Below are 17,248 nucleotides of genomic sequence, written 5' to 3' on the forward strand. Positions count from 1 at the left end.
TCTTGAGATGAGGGGTCCTACACAGGGTGTGGTATAGGGAGTCGAACACAAGCTCAGCTTAGGAGCATCCTTGTCATATCCTGTTGGTCTTCTAAAGTCAGGGAGGAGACCAGTAAGACTCAAGGCACAGGCGAAACTCACGCTTGGGTGAGGTGGCTCCAGAGAGAAAGGTGCTTGGGTCCTGTCCCCAGGATCCACATGGTAGGTCCATAAATACCGTGATATTCAGCTGGGTTTGTTTTCCTAGGGGATATTGTGGGTCTGTATGATGCTAATGAAAGCAGCCAGCTGGCCACTGGGGTCCTGACCCGCATCACCCAAAAGTCAGTCACAGTGGCCTTTGATGAGTCCCATGATTTCCAGTTGAACCTGGACCGAGAGAATACGTACAGACTGCTGAAGCTCGCCAATGATGTCACGTACAAGCGACTGAAAAAGTGAGTGTTCCAGGCCGAAAATCAGAGAGGTGTTTTTCTTGAATGAGACTCATGGATGCCCTTGTTTGTGTTGAGGGGGGGGGTGTCCTGTATGCTGGGTGCTCTCAGGTGATGGTGTCCCTGCACTGTTGTCCCAAAGAGCTCCTCATTTTGACTCTGGTTCCTCACAGAGCGCTGATGACACTGAAGAAATACCACTCTGGGCCAGCGTCCTCACTCATAGACGTCCTTTTGGGTGGTTCCTCCCCGAGTCCCACCACTGAAATACGTGAGGATTTTTAAATTTCTTTTTTTAAGATTAATTGTGTGTGTGTGTGTGTGTGTGTGTGTACATGTGTTTGTGTGCATGTATGAGTGCAGTGCTTGGGGATGTCAGAAGGACATTGGACCAGCTGGAGTTGGGGGTAGTTGTGAATTGTTCAGCATGGGTTCTGGGAACCAGCTATGGGTCCTTTGCCACATCAGTGCATGCTTTTAACTTCTGAGACATTTCTCTAGCCCCAGCTTTTAAATCTCTTACCTGAAATTATTTAGGGCAGTGTGACCTTGTGCTGTTTTAGCAAGAGTTTACACTGAGTCTGACATTTCTGCCTTGACATCTTTGGATGTGTTTCTCTGACTGACTTGCAGACTCTAGGCCATCTTCCCTGGACTCAGTACTGGAGAAGTTCTCACTGCAGAACTTGCTGCATAGTTGAGACAGGCCTTCAACCTGTGATTCTCGTACTTCTACTTCCTAAATGCTTGGGCTGTAGGTGTGCACCAATACACTGTGTGTTATACATGTGCACATGTTTGTGTGAGTGAGTATGAGTGAGTGTGTGTGTGTGTGTGTGTGTACACCTAGGTGTTATGGCCAGAGGTTGCTATTATGTGTCTTCCTGAGACCCTTTCCGCCCTGTTTTTTCTCTATTTATTATTGTGTGTCAAGTGTGCATGCAGAGATCAGATAATAGCTGTATGAGTTGGTTCTTTCCTTCTTGCTTTACAGGGTCCTAGAGATTGAACGCACATTACCAACTTATGTGATGGTGCCTTTACCCACTGAACTGTCTCATGACATCTTATGTTTGAGTTTTTGAGGGTAGTCTCTTGCTGAACTTGGAGCTTACTGACTAGATAGGCTGACTGGCCAGTGAGTCCCAGGGATCCACCTGTCTCTGTTTCCTGGTGCTGGGACTATAGATATGCTTCACTGTGTCCAGCTTTAACATGGTGTTGGAGACCTGTACACAGGTTTTCATGCTTGTGTGGCAAAGCACTTTGCCTATTGAGCAATCTCCCCAGCCCCCACCACAATCTTAAATTTATTTATTTATTTGTTAGTAGGTCTTGTGTGGCTCAGGCTGGCCTTACTTTCAAATTTACTCTATGGTCAAGAATGATCTTGAACTCCTGACATACTTCCCCCTCCTGAGTGCTACCATACCCACCTCAAAAATATATTAGTTGCCTTTAAAGATTGGTGTGTCCTGATTGTAGCTGTTATCTAATTAACAAGAATTAGATAGAATGTAGAATGTGCCAGAAACTTGGGATTTGATAGTGTGTGTTTTGTCCCTCCTGCTCTTTTGATGGCTCACAGGCTTGTCGCCTCTCACAGGTCCAGCTCAGCACCCTTTTCATAAGAGCTTGGTGCACTCATCTGTTGGGTGTCTCTGGTGAACACTGGGACGGAGCTGAGCACAAGAGGCCATTTGGGCCAGAGTGCCTCAGTGGGTCAAGTGCCTGCTGTGTGAATGTGATTAGATCCCCAGAACCCAAATGGTCATCCTATATGTAATTCTACCACTCCTACTATGAGATGAGAGGTGGAGCAAAGCTCCTTTGAGTGCATAGGCCAGTTGACCTCGCTGCTCAGTGGTGAACAACACATCTTGTGTCAAACAAGGTATAAGACAAGGACAAACCCTGAGGTTGTCCTCTGCCCTCCACCAGGATCCTATTACACACACACACACACACACACACACACACACACACGCACACACACACGTGCGCGTGCACACACACACATGTACGCGCACATGCACAAACACACCCATACACAAACACAATACATGCATACGCGTACACATACAGATGCTTTTTTAAGAAAGCATCATTAGTTATTTGAGTCTTATATTATCCAAAATAAAGTCACCATCCTTTGTCTTTGTCATTTTATGGTCACTTAAGAGTGATAAAACAATGCAAATGAATATACCCCAATAAACAGTTCCTTCCTATCTGTTATTCTAGAGCATGAATTGGCAAAGTTCATACAAACAGATTGTCGACATCTATACTTAGGAGCCATGTAATCTCTTTTGTAACTCACCTTGCTGTGGTACCCAGCAGCCATTGGTCAGATTATAACCAAATGGCATGGCACTTTCTTGTAAAATAAGGAAAAACAGCAGCAGGCTGGGTGTTGATTCCTGTTCCTAGAGAAATCTTGCTTTGAAAATTACAGCTTATATCTGTAGCTCAGTTGATAGAGTACTTGCCTAGCAAGAAGTACTGGGTTCTATCTCCAGTACCACTAAATCAGGTGTGGTGGTATAGCCTGTAGTCTCATCACTCATGAGGTGGAGGCAGGAGATGGGAATGCCCAAGTCATCTTTACCTACTTAGAGAGTTTGAGGCTAGCCTGGGTGATATGAGACCTTGTTTTAAAAAACCAAAACCAAAAAGGTACAAGCACACCTTTAATCCCAGAACTTGCGGAGTAGATGCAGGTGGGTTTCTGAGTTTTGAGGCCAGGTTGGTCTAGATAGTGACTTCCAGACCAGCCAAGGTTACATGGTAAGATCGTGTCTCAAAGAAGGAGAAAACAGCAGACTGATTCTGTGCTGTGTAGCTCAGCCTGGGTCCAGCCTGCTCTGCACTATGTATTCCTGATTGCTGACAGTGGCACTTCTCCCACAGCCCCATTCACTTTCTACAACACGGCCCTGGACCCTTCCCAGAAAGAAGCTGTGTCTTTTGCACTGGCCCAGAAAGAAGTTGCCATCATCCATGGGCCTCCTGGCACCGGGAAGACTACAACTGTGGTGGAAATAATCCTCCAAGCTGTGAAGCAAGGCTTAAAGGTGGGCAGAGGGCCTTCCCTCCTCATCCACCCCTGTAGCTTTGAGTTTGTCATGCTTGTCACTCAGCAGGGTCCCTTCATAGTCCAACTTGGCTGGTCAGGACTGGCACAGGGTATCTGCAGGTTGAGTGTTGGACTGCCGCACTTTTTGCAGTTTCTCTTAGCCTCACAAGCAGGAACACCTGTCCGGATGCACAGGTAAGCTTCGGGAGCCCTTAAGATCTCTCAGCCTTTGTTGTCAGCCCACACGCCCTCAGTTTCCACACTTGCTGTGTGCTCTCGCTCTGAGTCCAGGTTCACAGTGGTGATGTGGAATGACCAGGGCCCTTTGAGAGCCCTGCAACAGTTTGAGGCTGATGATGGGTCTATAGTTAATCAGATGTGCATTAACCCACGAGATACACGTGCACCATGCTTGCTCTGCCTTTCTGAGCCATGAAGCACTGTTGCAGGCTACTGTTCGCACCCATCAGTGTGGGGTTCCCTGGTCCTCCAGACATTCTTGTGTATTTATTTCTGTTGGAGTTAGGAAAGAAACTCGTTGCCATTGCCTTGCTCGAAGCAGTGTGCGGTGTATAGAAAAGGAAAGGGAAGCCAGAGTGACACGTGCTCTCAGGGAGCTGTCATAAGAATGCTGGAGTTAGCCTTGTGGGTGTTGCTCCTGTTTGGACAAACTTCCTCACGTCAGTGTGAAATGAAGTGTCCAATTCCAGACTATGATACTGGAAAAGTGCCTAGACTGTCCTCCGGGCACCAGCTCTCAGGTCCCAGTTGGGAGTCATCAGCACAGAGCTGGTTTCTCCTGACCTCCCAGAACAGGTCTCCATGCTTTCCATAGACTGGCTATAATTTCAAATAGCTGGTGAGGACTTCCACATCAGTGCAATACAGTCTTGTTTTTACTGGGCAAGCAAGACAGACAAGGTACAGAAACCAGAAGTTACCAGTGAGTTATGTTTCATAAGCTGCCGATTCAAAAAGTTGGCATGAAGGAACCCATACCACTGGCTAGCTGTAAGGGTTCCCTTCCAAAAAACCACCTGCTGCTGGGGGAGGGACTCTCACCTGGTGAAGGCTTGCCAAAGCTGTGACTGAACTCAGGGCTGTTGCTGGCCATTTTACCACAACACTGGCGGATAGGAACTGGTAAATGGAAATGGGTTAATACTGGCCAAAACTGAGGAGAAAACGCCCTGGCTTCTCTGGTATTCCTCCACTTGAATCTTTCTCTCCCTCTCTTCCCTCTCCTTCTTTTCTCCTCTCCTCTCCCCATCTCCCTTTCTTCCCCTCTTCCCCTCTCTCCCCCTTACTCTGCCTTGCCTCGCTGTATAGCCCAGGCTGGCTTTGAACCCACATTGACCTTCCTGCCTCAGCCTCCTGAACACTGGGGTCATCTATATGTGCCACTGTGTTAGTGGCTTTAGAGTCTTCTGTGCAGTCACAGTCAGCTGGCAGTGTCCATTGCTTCCGGATGCGTAGCTGTGGAAGTCTGGGCTCCAGTTATTCAGATGTGACCTGGGTTGGATGCCACGTGACCTCGTCACCATGTGTTCACTCTCACCCTAGTGCCTACTTGTTTCACTTAATGTGTTGATAAGTGGTTTGCTTGTTTTGTTGGCGAATTTTGTTTTTCCCAGACAGGGTTTCTCTGTGTAACCCTGGCTGTCTAGAAACTCCCTCTGTAGACCAGGCTGGCCCCGAACTCACAGAGATCCGCCTGCCTCTGCCTCCCAAGTGCTGGGATCAAAGGTGTGCGCCACCACTGCCTGGCTGATAAGTGGTTTTAATTAAGAAGGAAGTTGCTTGAACCCTCACTGCATGCTTTCCTAGATTCTGTGCTGTGCTCCCTCCAACGTCGCTGTGGACAACCTGGTGGAGCGTCTGGCTCTGTGTAAGAAGCGGATTCTGCGCCTGGGGCACCCCGCCCGCCTCTTGGAGTCCGCTCAGCAGCACTCACTGGATGCAGTGCTAGCTCGGAGTGACAACGCCCAGATTGTTGCTGATATCAGAAAGGACATCGACCAGGTCTTTGTAGGTATCATGGTGTCAGTGTCCCCTGGCATGAGCTTGTCTGAGCTTCAGTCTTTAACAAGTGACTGTTCTGATCTGTCCAGGCTCCTCCTCCTAATCTTCTGCTTCTGTCTGCTCACTTAATACTTTATAATCCAGGGCTGTGAGCGTGCCTCAGCATACAGTGTCTCCCTAGCTGGCACAAACCCTGGGCTCAACTCCAGCACCATATAAAATTGAGCTTGGTTGCTCAGGCCTGTCATCCCAGCTCTTGGGAGGTAGAGTCTGGAGGATCAGAAGTCAAAGTCATCCTGGGTTGCATAGTGAGTTCAAGACCAGTCTGGACTACCTGAGTCAAACTGGACCACTCTGTAGTGTTGAACCTCTTTGTAGTTTGGACTGCTTGATGTGGGTGTAGAACTGCTGTGAGCATGTAGGGATCCAGGTGCTTTGGGAGTGTGGAATAGGTGAGAAATTGTGCTAAAGAAAGTGTTCCCTGGCCTTGGGGGTGGTGCAGGGCAGAGCAAGTGCCCGTGTGTGCACTGCCCTTGCTTTCGTCTCTGGCACTGGAAGAAAAAGCATTTCCTCAGTGCCTTCCCTCCCCAGTGCTGGCAAGGTGCATTGGCTGATATTGGCAAGATGAAAAATATTCAGAAAAGTAAGTCCCTTCTGGAATAGTTGGCCCATGTTACCTGTCATACCAGGGCTACCAGGGCTTGCAGAACAAGGTGGTTGGTGGCTGCTGGTGAAGTGTCTCTATTCTAGTAACCGGTGCTTGTAAACTGGATCTGTTCCATGCGTGTGCCCAAGTCTTCCTTAGTTTCCTGGGCTGGGCTGTGTCCTCCCATCAGCCACCCACTGCCTCACCTTGACTCTCCTTGGCCTCACCACTGGGGAATGATGGTAGCAGAGAGGATGCCAGGGCAAGAGTCCGCCTGCCTTTTGGGAAATTGGAGGCTGCATGATGCAGATCTGGGTGTCATTGGGGGGTCAGATGGCTACATGGAGGTGGGAACAAGGATGCATGTGCTGCGTGGGGCTCAGGCAGTGCACTGTGTCACCTCTGTCCACATGCAATGGCAGTGAGCTCAGCCTCTGGCTGATGTTCCCACCCAAGTCCGGACTGACACTTTCTTGCCTGGAGCAACAGCTGTCTGTTGTCCATGGTCCCTTCATGCCTCTTGGTGGGGACTGACCTCTATGACCAGAGTGTGCTTCCTTGATGAAGATTCTGCTGTTCAGCGCTGTCCCTGGAACTCACTGAGCTGCATCTCTGACTACCTGAGATCAGCATAACAGAAAAGACGTACGGAGTCTCACTGGGATAATTACCGGTTTTTCTCCTAGGGCAAGAACAAAAAGACCCAGGATAAGAGAGAGAAAAGTAATTTTCGAAATGAAATTAAGCTACTGAGGAAGGAACTGAAGGAGCGAGAAGAAGCAGCCATAGTTCAGAGCCTCACTGCTGCAGACGTGGTCCTAGCCACCAACACAGGTGAGAGCACAGCCCTCCTGCCACACGGCCTTGGCCACAGTCTGCAGCAGCTGCTGCTCTTCCTGGGACTCACAGAGCCTCTGGGCTGGGATTTGCTGTGTAGGGAATCTTCTAGCTATGAAATCAATGTCTTTCATAGACACGGGCTATTCTGGATGTCCTCTCTTTTGTGTGTGATCATGAGTGTGTGTGCTTGTGGATATGTGTGCCCATGCACAGACCAGAGGAAGATGTCAGGTGTCCTGCTCTGATGCTTTCTTCACTGGTTCTGAGACAGTTTGCTACTGAACCTGGAGCTAGCAGCAAGCCCAAACAGTGCTCCTGCATTCACCCCGACAATGTGAGCTGTAGATTGTTGTGGGCACTCCCTGCTGTTTTCATGGGCACTGGGGACTTGAATCAGATCCTTGTGCTTATGCAGCAAGTGTTCTTACCCACTGAACCATCTTCCCCAGCCTTCTCCCTTCTTATTAGAAGAGGCAGCATAAATAAGGTCTCACTCTGTAGCCTGGTCTGGGCTGGAACTCACTGTGTAGCTCATACTAACCCAAAACTCTAAGTGATGCTCCTGTTTCAGTCTCTGAGTGCCGGGATTGTAGGTATGTGGCATCACACTGGCCTCCTTTCTTCTCTGGTATAGACTTCTAACTCCATTTGTGGTGTCCCACAAGTTGCATGTTTTCATTTTCATTCATTTCAAAGTGCTAATTTGCTTTTTGTTGTTGGGGAGAGGGGGCTGTCATGAAATCTTGGTTTCCATTCTGACTCAGTTATTTATCAGGGTTTATGCTTTCCAAATGGTTGGGGATTCCTGTGCTGTCTTCCTGATGCTGGCTTTCAGCTTTCCTCCATGTGTATTATGTACAATTCTGTGTGATGCCTTGACTTGACTGGCCTATTGAGACCCTTACTTCATGTCCAGAATGTTCTGTGTGTACTCCCTGGAAAAGAGAGCTATGGTGTTAGTGGGGTGTTTGAATGTCTGTCATATCAGGGTGCTGACAGCCTGTTCTGTTTGCTCAGTCACTCACAGAGAGACAGTGTTGCAGATCCAGAGGGAAAGAGTACCACTGTGTGCTTCTCCAAGCACACAACCCTTGCTTTGAACCCTTGGAAGTGCCTTCAGAGGTGTGAATGATAGGTCTTGTCTCCTTGATTAATTACCCAGTTCACCATCATGAAGGGTTTCATTTACTTGTTTTGGGATTTGTTTGTTTTTTTGCTTTTTAAAAAAGTTTTATTTTAACTATGTGCGTGCATGCGTGTGTGTGTGTGTGTGTGTGTGTGTGTGTGTGTGTGTATGTGTGTGTGCGCACGCGCGCACACACCTTTGGAGGCCAGAGACATCAGATCCCCTGGAGCTGGAGTTCTGGAGTTACAGTTGTGAGCCACCTCACGTGGGTACTCGGAACTAAACTCAGGTATGTTCATAACCGCTGAGCCGTCTCTCCAGCCCCAACTTTTTGGTGTGTTTTGAGACTAGGTCTCATGTGGCTCCAGGCTGCCTCATACTTGATTTGTATCTGGAGATGACCCTGCTCCTTATCCTCCTCCTGCCTCTCTTCCCAATGCAGGGATCACAGGTGTGCACCGCCATTCTCGTACGGGTGTGGGCTTCCACCTTAAAGCCCACTAGTGCTTGACTTTCCCTTCTTCCTTTGAAATTTTCCTTGAAATCCTAAATAAGATTTGTTTTGATTTTGTTTTTTGAGACAGGGTTTCTCTTTGTAGCAGTCCTGGCTGCCCTTGAACTCGCTTCGTAAACCAGGCTGGCCTTGAACTCACTGAAATCTGCCTGTCTCTGCCTCCCAAGTGCTGGGATTAAAGGTGTGAGCCACCACTACCTGGTGTTAAATAAGATATTTTTTATTTACTTATTTTGTGTACATGTGTGTATTTGTGTGGGTGGACATGTGTGGAGGTCAGAAGACAGTTTGCAGAAGTTAGTTCTTTCCTTCCAGTATGTGGGTCCTGGGGCTTGAACTCGGGTCTCTATTCATTGAACCTTCTCCGTGGCCATGTGCATAGTAGTTTTAGTATACAACTAGGTCATGAAGCAAAAATGAGTGAGCCATCTTGGTTCCCTTTCCTTCCAGGTGCATCTTCCGATGGCCCTCTGAAGCTGCTGCCTGAGAACCACTTTGATGTGGTGGTGGTGGACGAGTGTGCCCAGGCCCTGGAAGCCAGCTGCTGGATCCCCCTGCTGAAGGCCCCAAAATGCATCCTAGCCGGAGACCACAGACAGCTGCCACCTACCACCATTTCTCACAAGTAAGACACTTGCCTGCCTGCTCTGCTGACCCTCCCCTTAATTTCTTACTGTCGCACAGGGCCAGCCTCCATGCTCAAGCTCACCACGAGGTCTGAGTATTCCTCTGTCATATGGCTCTCAGCTGCACCCCCTCTCTGCGCTGAACATAGGTGTCTACACAGCTGATCAGCTGGGCTGTGTGCTGTGTGAGGGCAGGGCTCTCACCCTCATCTCAATGGCTTCAGGTCCTAGCATAGAGCTGACCTGCTCCTGTGTTCACTGAGGCTTGTTTTGTTGCTCTGAGAACCTGTGAGGGATGGGTGGGCTGGACATGCTCCCTGTGGCAGTTAGCTCCCAGCCTGCTGTGGGCTTTGCAGTGTGGTCTTAGGTGCCTTCATAAGGATGGTAGAGTGACCCAGCTCAGCCTCTCCTGGGTGGAGGAAGTACTGTCTGCTGGCCAGCTCTGCACGTCGTCCTTCCTGCCTGCATCCACTGCTCTGGCCTTCTTGAATCTCTGTGTGCCCCTGCCTCACATTCCCTCTTTCTGAACCACTGCTTTCCTGGGTATTGCCTTACCCTCCATTTAGATGGACTCTATTGTGGTTTCCTATGTCCACTTTGCTCAACTGGTATTGTCAATCTCTTTTAGGGTACATACGGATTCTCTCAACTTGAATCACTCCCGGACAATGTTATCTATCATGTCTGCTTGTCTTCTCATCTAGAAAGCCCATTGTGGGCCTGTGTGTGCAGGATATGACACATGAGTAATCCTTAGCAGATGAACCTACTTCCGGAAAGACAGCCTCCGGCAGCCAGGGCCCTCAGCCCTGCTTGTGGCCTCCCTGCAGCTGAGGAGGCTTTGCCCTGGTGCCTGTTGCATTTGAAATTGTCTGCTTTCTGTATGTGTTCAGAGGTCCTGGTGCAGCTAGAACTCTGGTGGTAAAAGAATTGCTAGGAAAGGTGCTGTGTGGGTCCTCCCAGGAGTGGGTGGTCCTACTAGAGGCAGGATACTCAGGTAAGGGTGTCTTGAAGAAAAACACCTATTGCTTTTGTGGGATTCAAGCCTGGGTCCCGTCGCTTCTTCAGACCGCCAAATAACACACAGACTCTATTAGATACAATGCTGTCAGCCAATGTCTAGGGCTTCTTATTGGCTAGCTCTGTCTTTTTTTTTTTAATTTTTTTAAAATTTTTTTAAAATATTTTATTTTCCAGTTTAAATTTAGATAAGAAATGAGGTTGCTTCACAAGTCAGTTCCAGGTCCCTCTCCCATTCCCTCCCCTCCTCCCGTGCCCTCCCCCCAACCCCCCCCGTTATCCCCTCATTACCCCAGGGTGAGGCCCTCCATGGGGGTGTCCATAGTCTGTCAGTTCATATAGGGCAGGGCCTAGACCCTTCCCCAAGAGTTCAGGGTGAGAGTGCACCTCAAATTGTTCTATGGGAGTCCAAAGTCCGTGTGTATACTTGGGATGGGTACTGATCTGCTGCCCAAGGCTCAATAGATTCCCTAGGCCTCCTCACTGACACCCAGATTCAGGGGGTCTTGATCAGTCCCATGCTGGATTCCCAGGCTGATGCCTGGGATTCAAGAGTTAACCTTTGTCTGGTCAGCTGTTTCTGGGGGTTAAACCAGTCCAGTCTTAATCCCTTTGATCATCGGTCCTCCCTCTCTGTTACTGGCTTTCTTGAGTTCAGCTCAGTACTTAACCAAGGGAGTCTGCCTCTTCTTCGATCAGCCACTAAATGAAGTTTCTGTTTCCCAGACTCTCTGGCCATAGGATTGTAGGCTGGCACTCCCCAGATCTATGTCTAAAATCCATATATGAGAGAGTACATGCCATCTTTCTCTTTTTGTGACTGGGTTACCTCACTCAGGATGGTTTCTTCTAGTGTCATCCATTTGCCTGCGAATCTCATGATTCCATTATTTTTTCTGCTGAATAGTACTCCATTGTGTAGATGTACCACATTTTCTCTATCCACTCTTTGGGTGAGGGACATCTAGGTTGCTTCCAAGTTCTGGCTATTACAAATAAAGCTGCTATGAACATAGTGGAACAGACATCTTTGTTGTATGAATGGGCATCTTTTGGATATATGCCTAAGAGTGGAGTTGCTGGGTCTTGTGGTAGGTTTATTCCCATTTTTCTGAGGAATCTCCATACTGATTTCCAAAGTGGCTGAACCAGTTGGCACTTCCACCAGCAATGGAGGAGTGTCCCCCTTTCACCACATCCTCTCCAGCATAAATTGTCATTGGTGTTTTTGATTTTAGCCATTCTGACAGGAGTGAGATGGTATCTCAGAGTTGTTTTGATTTGCATTTCCCAGATGGCTAAGGATGTTGAGCACTTTCTCAAGTGCCTCTCAGCCATTTTAGACTCCTCTATTGAAAACTCTCTATTTAGTTCTGCAGCCCACTTTTTAATAGGGTCCTTTGGTGTTTTGGAGACTTGCTTCTTGAGTTCTTTGTAAATTTTGGAGATCAACCCTCTGTCAGATGTGGGATTAGTGAATATTTTTTCCCATTCTGTGGGCTGCCTTTTTGTCTTGCTGACTGTGTCCTTTGCCTTACAGAAGCTTCTCAGTTTCAGAAGGTCCCATTTATTAATTGTTGATCTCACTGTCTGTGCTACTGGTGTTATGTTCAGGAAGCTGTCTCCTGTACCAATTCGTTCAAGGGTACCACCCACTTTCTCTTCTAAGAGGTTCAGTGTGGCTGGATTTATGTTGAGGTCTTTGATCCATTTGGACTTAAGTTTTGTGCATGATGATAAACATGGATCGATCCGCATTCTTCTACATGCCAGTCTCCAATTATGCCAGCACCATTTGTTGAAGATGCTTTCTTTATTCCATTGTATATTTTTAGCTTCTTTGTCAAAGATCAGATGTTTGTACGTGTGTGGGTTAATACCTGGGTTTTCAATTCGATTCCATTGGTCTACCTGTCTATTTTTGTGCCAATACCAAGCTGTTTTCAGGACTATAGCTCTGTAATAGATCAGGGATGGTGATGCCTCCGGACGTTGCCTTGTTGAACAGGGTTGTTTTGGCTATCCTGGGTCTTTTATTTTTCCATACAAAATTGATTATTGTTCTTTCAAGGTCTGTGAAGAATTGTGCTGGGATTTTAATGGGGATTGCATTGAATCTGTAGATTGCTTTTGGCAGGATTGCCATTTTTACTACATTGATCCTACCTATCCAAGAGCATGGGAGATCTTTCCATTTTCTGAGGGCTTCTTTAATTTCTTTCTTTAAAGATTCAAAGTTCTTACGATACAGGTCTTTCACTTGTTTGGTTAGCGTTACCCCAAGGTATTTTATGTTGTTTGTGGCAATTGTAAAGGGTGATGTTTCTCTGATTTCTCTTTCAGCCCTTTTGTCATCTGTATATAGTAGGGCTACTGATTTTCTTGAGTTGATCTTGTAGCCTGCCACTTTGCTGAAGGTGTTAATCAGCTGTAAGAGTTCCCTGGTAGAGTTCTTTGGGTCATTGATGTAAACTATCATATCGTCCTCAAACAGTGAAAGTTTGACCTCTTCCTTCCCAATTTGTATCCCCTTGATCCCCTTTGTTGTCATATGGCAATAGCTAGAACTTCAAGTACCATGTTGTAAAGGTATGGAGAGAGTGGACAGCCTTGTTTTGTTCCTGATTTTAGAGGAATTGCGTTGAGTTTCTGTCCATTTAGTTTGATGTTGGCTGTTGGTTTACTGTATATAGCTTTTATTATGTTTAAGTATGTCCCTGTTATCCCAGATCTCTCCAAGACCTTTATCATGAAGGGGTGTTGGATTTTGTCAAAGGCTTTTTCAGCATCTAGTGAGATGATCATGTGATTTTTGTTTTTCAGCTTGTTTATATGGTGGATTACGTTGATGGATTTTCGTATGTTGAACCATCCCTGCATCCCTGGGATGAAACCTACTTGATCGTGGTGAATGATTGTTTTGATGTGTTCTTGGATCCGATTTGCCAGTATTTTATTGAGTATTTTTGCATCAATGTTCATGAGGGATATTGGTCTGAAGTTCTCTTTCTTAGTTGTATCTTTGTGTGGCTTGGGGATCAAGGTTATTGAAGCCTCATAGAAAGAGTTTGGCAAAGACCCTTCTGCTTCTATTGTGTGGAACACTTTGAGAATAATTGGTATAAGCTGTTCTTTGAATTTCTGGTAGAATTCTGCACTGAGGCCATCTGGACCTGGACTTTTTTTGGTTGGGAGACTTTTGATGACAGCTTCTATTTCCATAGGGGTTATAGGTCTGTTTAAATTGCTTATCTGTTCTTGAGTTAGTTTTGGCAAATGATAGCTGTCCAGGAAGTCATCCATTTCCTTTAAATTTTCGAATTTTGTGGAGTACAGGTTTTCAAAGTATGACCTAATGATTCTCTGGATTTCCTCAGAGTCTGTTGTTATGTCCCCCTTTCCATTTCTGATTTTGTTAATTTGAGTGTTCGCTCTCTGCTGTTTGGTAAGTTTGGACAAAGGTTTGTCTATCTTGTTGATTTTCTCAAAGAACCAACTCTTCGTTGCATTGATTCTTTGTATTGTTTTCCTGGTTTCTACTTTATTGACTTCAGCCCTCAATTTGATTATTTCCTGGCGTCTACTCCTCCTGGGGGAGTTTGCTTCTTTGTGTTCTAGAGCTTTCAGCTGTGATGTTAATTCTCTGGTATAACTGTTCTCCTGTTTCTTCATGTGAGCACTTAGTGCTATGAACTTCCCCCGTAGCACTGCTTTCAAAGTGTCCCATAGGTTTGTGTATGTTGTGTCTTCATTTTCATTGAATTCGAGGAAGTCTTTAATTTCTTTTTTTATTTCCTCTTTGACCCAGGGGTGGTACAGTTGAGCATTATTCAATTTCCATGAGTCTGTAGGTTTTCTGCAATTTGTGTTGTTGTTGAATTCTAATTTTAAAGCATGGTGGTCTGATAAGATGCATGGAGTTATTCCAATTTTTTTGTAACTGCTGAGGTTTGATATGTTGCCAAGTATGTGGTCTATTTTTGAGAAGGTTCCATGTGGTGGTGAGAAGAAGGTATATTCTTTTTTATGTGGATGAAATGTTCTATAGATATCTGTTAATCCCAGTTGGGTCATTGCTTCTATTAGATTCTTTGCTTCTTTGTTGAGTTTCTGTCTGGTATTCCTGTCTAGTGGTGAGAGTGGTGTGTTGAAATCTCCCACTATAACTGTGTGGGGCTTTAGATGAGATTTAAGTTCTAATAATGTTTCTTTAACGAATGTAGATGCCTTTGTATTTGGGGCATAGATGTTCAGGATAGACACTTCATCTTGGTGGGTTTCACCTGTGATGAGTATGTAATGACCTCCTTCATCTCTTTTGATTGATTTTATTTTAAAGTCTAGTTTGTTAGATATTAGGATTGCTACCCCTGCTTGTTTCTTGGGTCCATTTGATTGAAAAAATTTTTCCCAACCTTTAACTCTCAGGTAATGTCTGTCTTTGAGGGTGAGGTGTGTTTCTTGTATGCAGCAGAAGGAAGGGTTCTGTCTTCGAATCCATTCTGCTAGTCTGTGTCTTTTTATGGGTGAGTTAAGGCCATTAATATTGAGGATATTAATGACCATTGATTGCTCATCCTTCTTCGATTTGCGATGGTTGTTGTTGGTGGAATTATGGTGGAATTTCACCCCTTTGTTCTTTTGGCTGTTGGTAGAGAGGGATTCTCTAATGGCTATGTTTTTCTGGTTGTAGTTAGCTTCCTTGGGTTGGAGTTTTCCTTCCAAAATTTTCTGTAGGGCTGGGTTAGTGGACACATATTGCTTGAATCTAGTTTTGTCATGGAATATCTTGTTTTCTCCGTCTATAGTGATTGAGAGCTTTGCCGGGTATAGTAGTCTGGGCTGGCATCCATGGTCTCTTAGTGTAGGTAGAATATCTATCCAGGACCTTCTGGCTTTCAGAGTTTCCATGGAGAAATCAGGTGTAATTCTGATAGGTCTGCCTTTATATGTTACTTGACCTTTTTCCTTAGCTGCTCTTAATATTCTTTCTTTATTCTGTATGTTTGGGGTCTTGATTATTATGTGGCGAGGGATTTTTTTGTGGTCCACTCTATTTGGTGTTCTGTAGGCTTCTTGTACCTTCATTGGCATGTCTTTCTTAAGGTTGGGAAAGTTTTCTTCTATGATTTTGTTGAATATGCCTTCTGCCCCTTTGAGGTGGATTTCTTCTCCTTCTTCTATACCTATTATTCTTAGGTTTGGTCTTTTCATGGTGTCCCATATTTCCTGTATGTTTTGTGTTAAGGATTTGTTGGATTTAAGGTTTTCTTTGGTTGATAAATCCATTTCTCCTAGTGTATCTTCAACACTTGAGATTCTCTCTTCCATCTCTTCTATTCTGTTGGTAATGCTTGTATTGGTAGTGCCTGACTGTTTGTCCAGCTTTTCTATTTTCTGCCTTTCTTCAGATTGTGTTTTTTAAATGTCTCTATTTCAGTTTTCAACCCTTGCAGTGTTTGCATTGCTTCTTGCAATTTTCTGTTTATCTTTTCGTCCGTTTGTTGCCTTTTATGAATTTTTTGGTTTGTTCTTTCTTCCATTTCTTGCATTTTTTGGTTTGCTTTTTGTTCCATTTCTCGTATTTTGTGCTTTGTTTCTTCTTCCATTTCCTGCCTTTTTTGGTTTGTTTCTTCCATTTTTTTCATTTTTTGCTTTGTTTTTTCTACCATTCCTTGCATTTTTTGCTTTGTTTCCTCTTCTTCCATTTCCTGCCTTTTTTGGTATGTTTCTTCTTCCAATTCTTGCATTTTTTGCTTTGTTTTTTCTTCCATTTCTTGCATTTTTTGCTTCATTTCTTCTTCCATTTCCTGCCTTTTTTGGTTTGTTTTTTCTTCCATTTCTTTGAGGGATTTTCCTATATCCTCTTTTAGGGCCTCTATCATTTTCATGAAAGTGCTTTTGAGGTCGTTCTCTTCTGCTTCGTTCGCATTGGAATGTTGGGGTCTTGCTGGTGTGGAGTCTCTAGAATCTGGTGGTGTCATATTTGTTTTTCTGTTGCTGAGTGTGTTTTTCTATTGTCTCTTTCCCATCTCTTCTTCTAGTGGGTGCAGAAAGAGCCCCTTACTGGTCTGGGGACCAGAGTTCCCTTTTGGTGGGTGCTAGCAAGTCCAATAATCTGGTGGTTCTTCTATTCCTTGTCCTCGTTCTGGTCCCGTGGAATGGAGAAGAAGAACAGGAATCTGGGGCGCTTAGCCTCCTACCTGGTCCCCTGGACCCTATGCTGGGTCCTGTTGTACCTGATCCGGAACAGCTACTCCCCTGGTCTCCCTGCCTCCTCTGGTTTCCTGGTCTCGTTGGTGGGAGAGAAGATCTGGAGTCTGGGGTGCTTGGCTCCCGCCGGGATTGGGAGCTCTGTGCAGTTCCCAGGCGATCTGCAGGCACTGGAACACAGGCCGGGAAGCCGGCCTGTTTACCTGATGCTGCCGGAGGAACAGCTCGGCTAGCTCTGTCTTAAGTATTAACCCATAACTGGTTATATATATATATTTCTACAAGGTTATATCTTAATGCGTCCTCTCCTCCTGGAATCACATGGCAACTCTCTACTACATTTCCCAGAATCCTCTTTCTCTCCTAGTCCCACCTATCTTGCTTTTCTATTGACCAACAGTGTTTTTTTGTTGTTGTTGTTTTGTTTTGTTTTTTTGTTTTTGGTTTTTCGAGACAGGGTTTCTCTGTATTGTTTTGGAGGCTGTCCTGGAACTCACTTTGTAGACCAGGCTGGCCTTGAACTCACAGAGATCCGCCTGCCTCTGCCTCCCGAGTGCTGGGATTAAAGGCGTGCACCACCAACGCCCGGCATGACCAACAGTGTTTTATTCATCAACCAATGAGACATAGTTACAGGATGACCTCTCCCATCATATAGCAGTCTCTCAGAACCAGGCTTTGGGGGTGGGGGGATCTTTGAGATCGGTAGAGTGGAGGATTCTGGGGAG

At 45.8% G+C, this 17,248-nt stretch overlaps 1 protein-coding gene across 2 annotated transcripts in view; it reads left to right on the plus strand.

Moving 5' to 3' along the window:
- Window positions 1-17,248, plus strand: part of Ighmbp2 (immunoglobulin mu DNA binding protein 2) — a 30,489-nt gene that overhangs the window by 2,450 nt on the left and 10,791 nt on the right. Inside the window, 6 exon segments of one of the 2 annotated variants that reach the window (NM_001281389.1) lie at window positions 248-437; window positions 608-705; window positions 3,348-3,511; window positions 5,341-5,541; window positions 6,868-7,015; window positions 9,112-9,286. In NM_001281389.1, coding sequence (NP_001268318.1) covers window positions 248-437; window positions 608-705; window positions 3,348-3,511; window positions 5,341-5,541; window positions 6,868-7,015; window positions 9,112-9,286 — 976 coding nt within the window. 2 annotated transcript variants of the gene reach the window in all.

The sequence above is a fragment of the Mesocricetus auratus genome, unplaced genomic scaffold, assembly GCF_017639785.1.
Source record: "Mesocricetus auratus isolate SY011 unplaced genomic scaffold, BCM_Maur_2.0 Super-Scaffold_4256, whole genome shotgun sequence".
In the NCBI taxonomy this organism is placed as follows: Eukaryota; Metazoa; Chordata; class Mammalia; order Rodentia; family Cricetidae; genus Mesocricetus; species Mesocricetus auratus.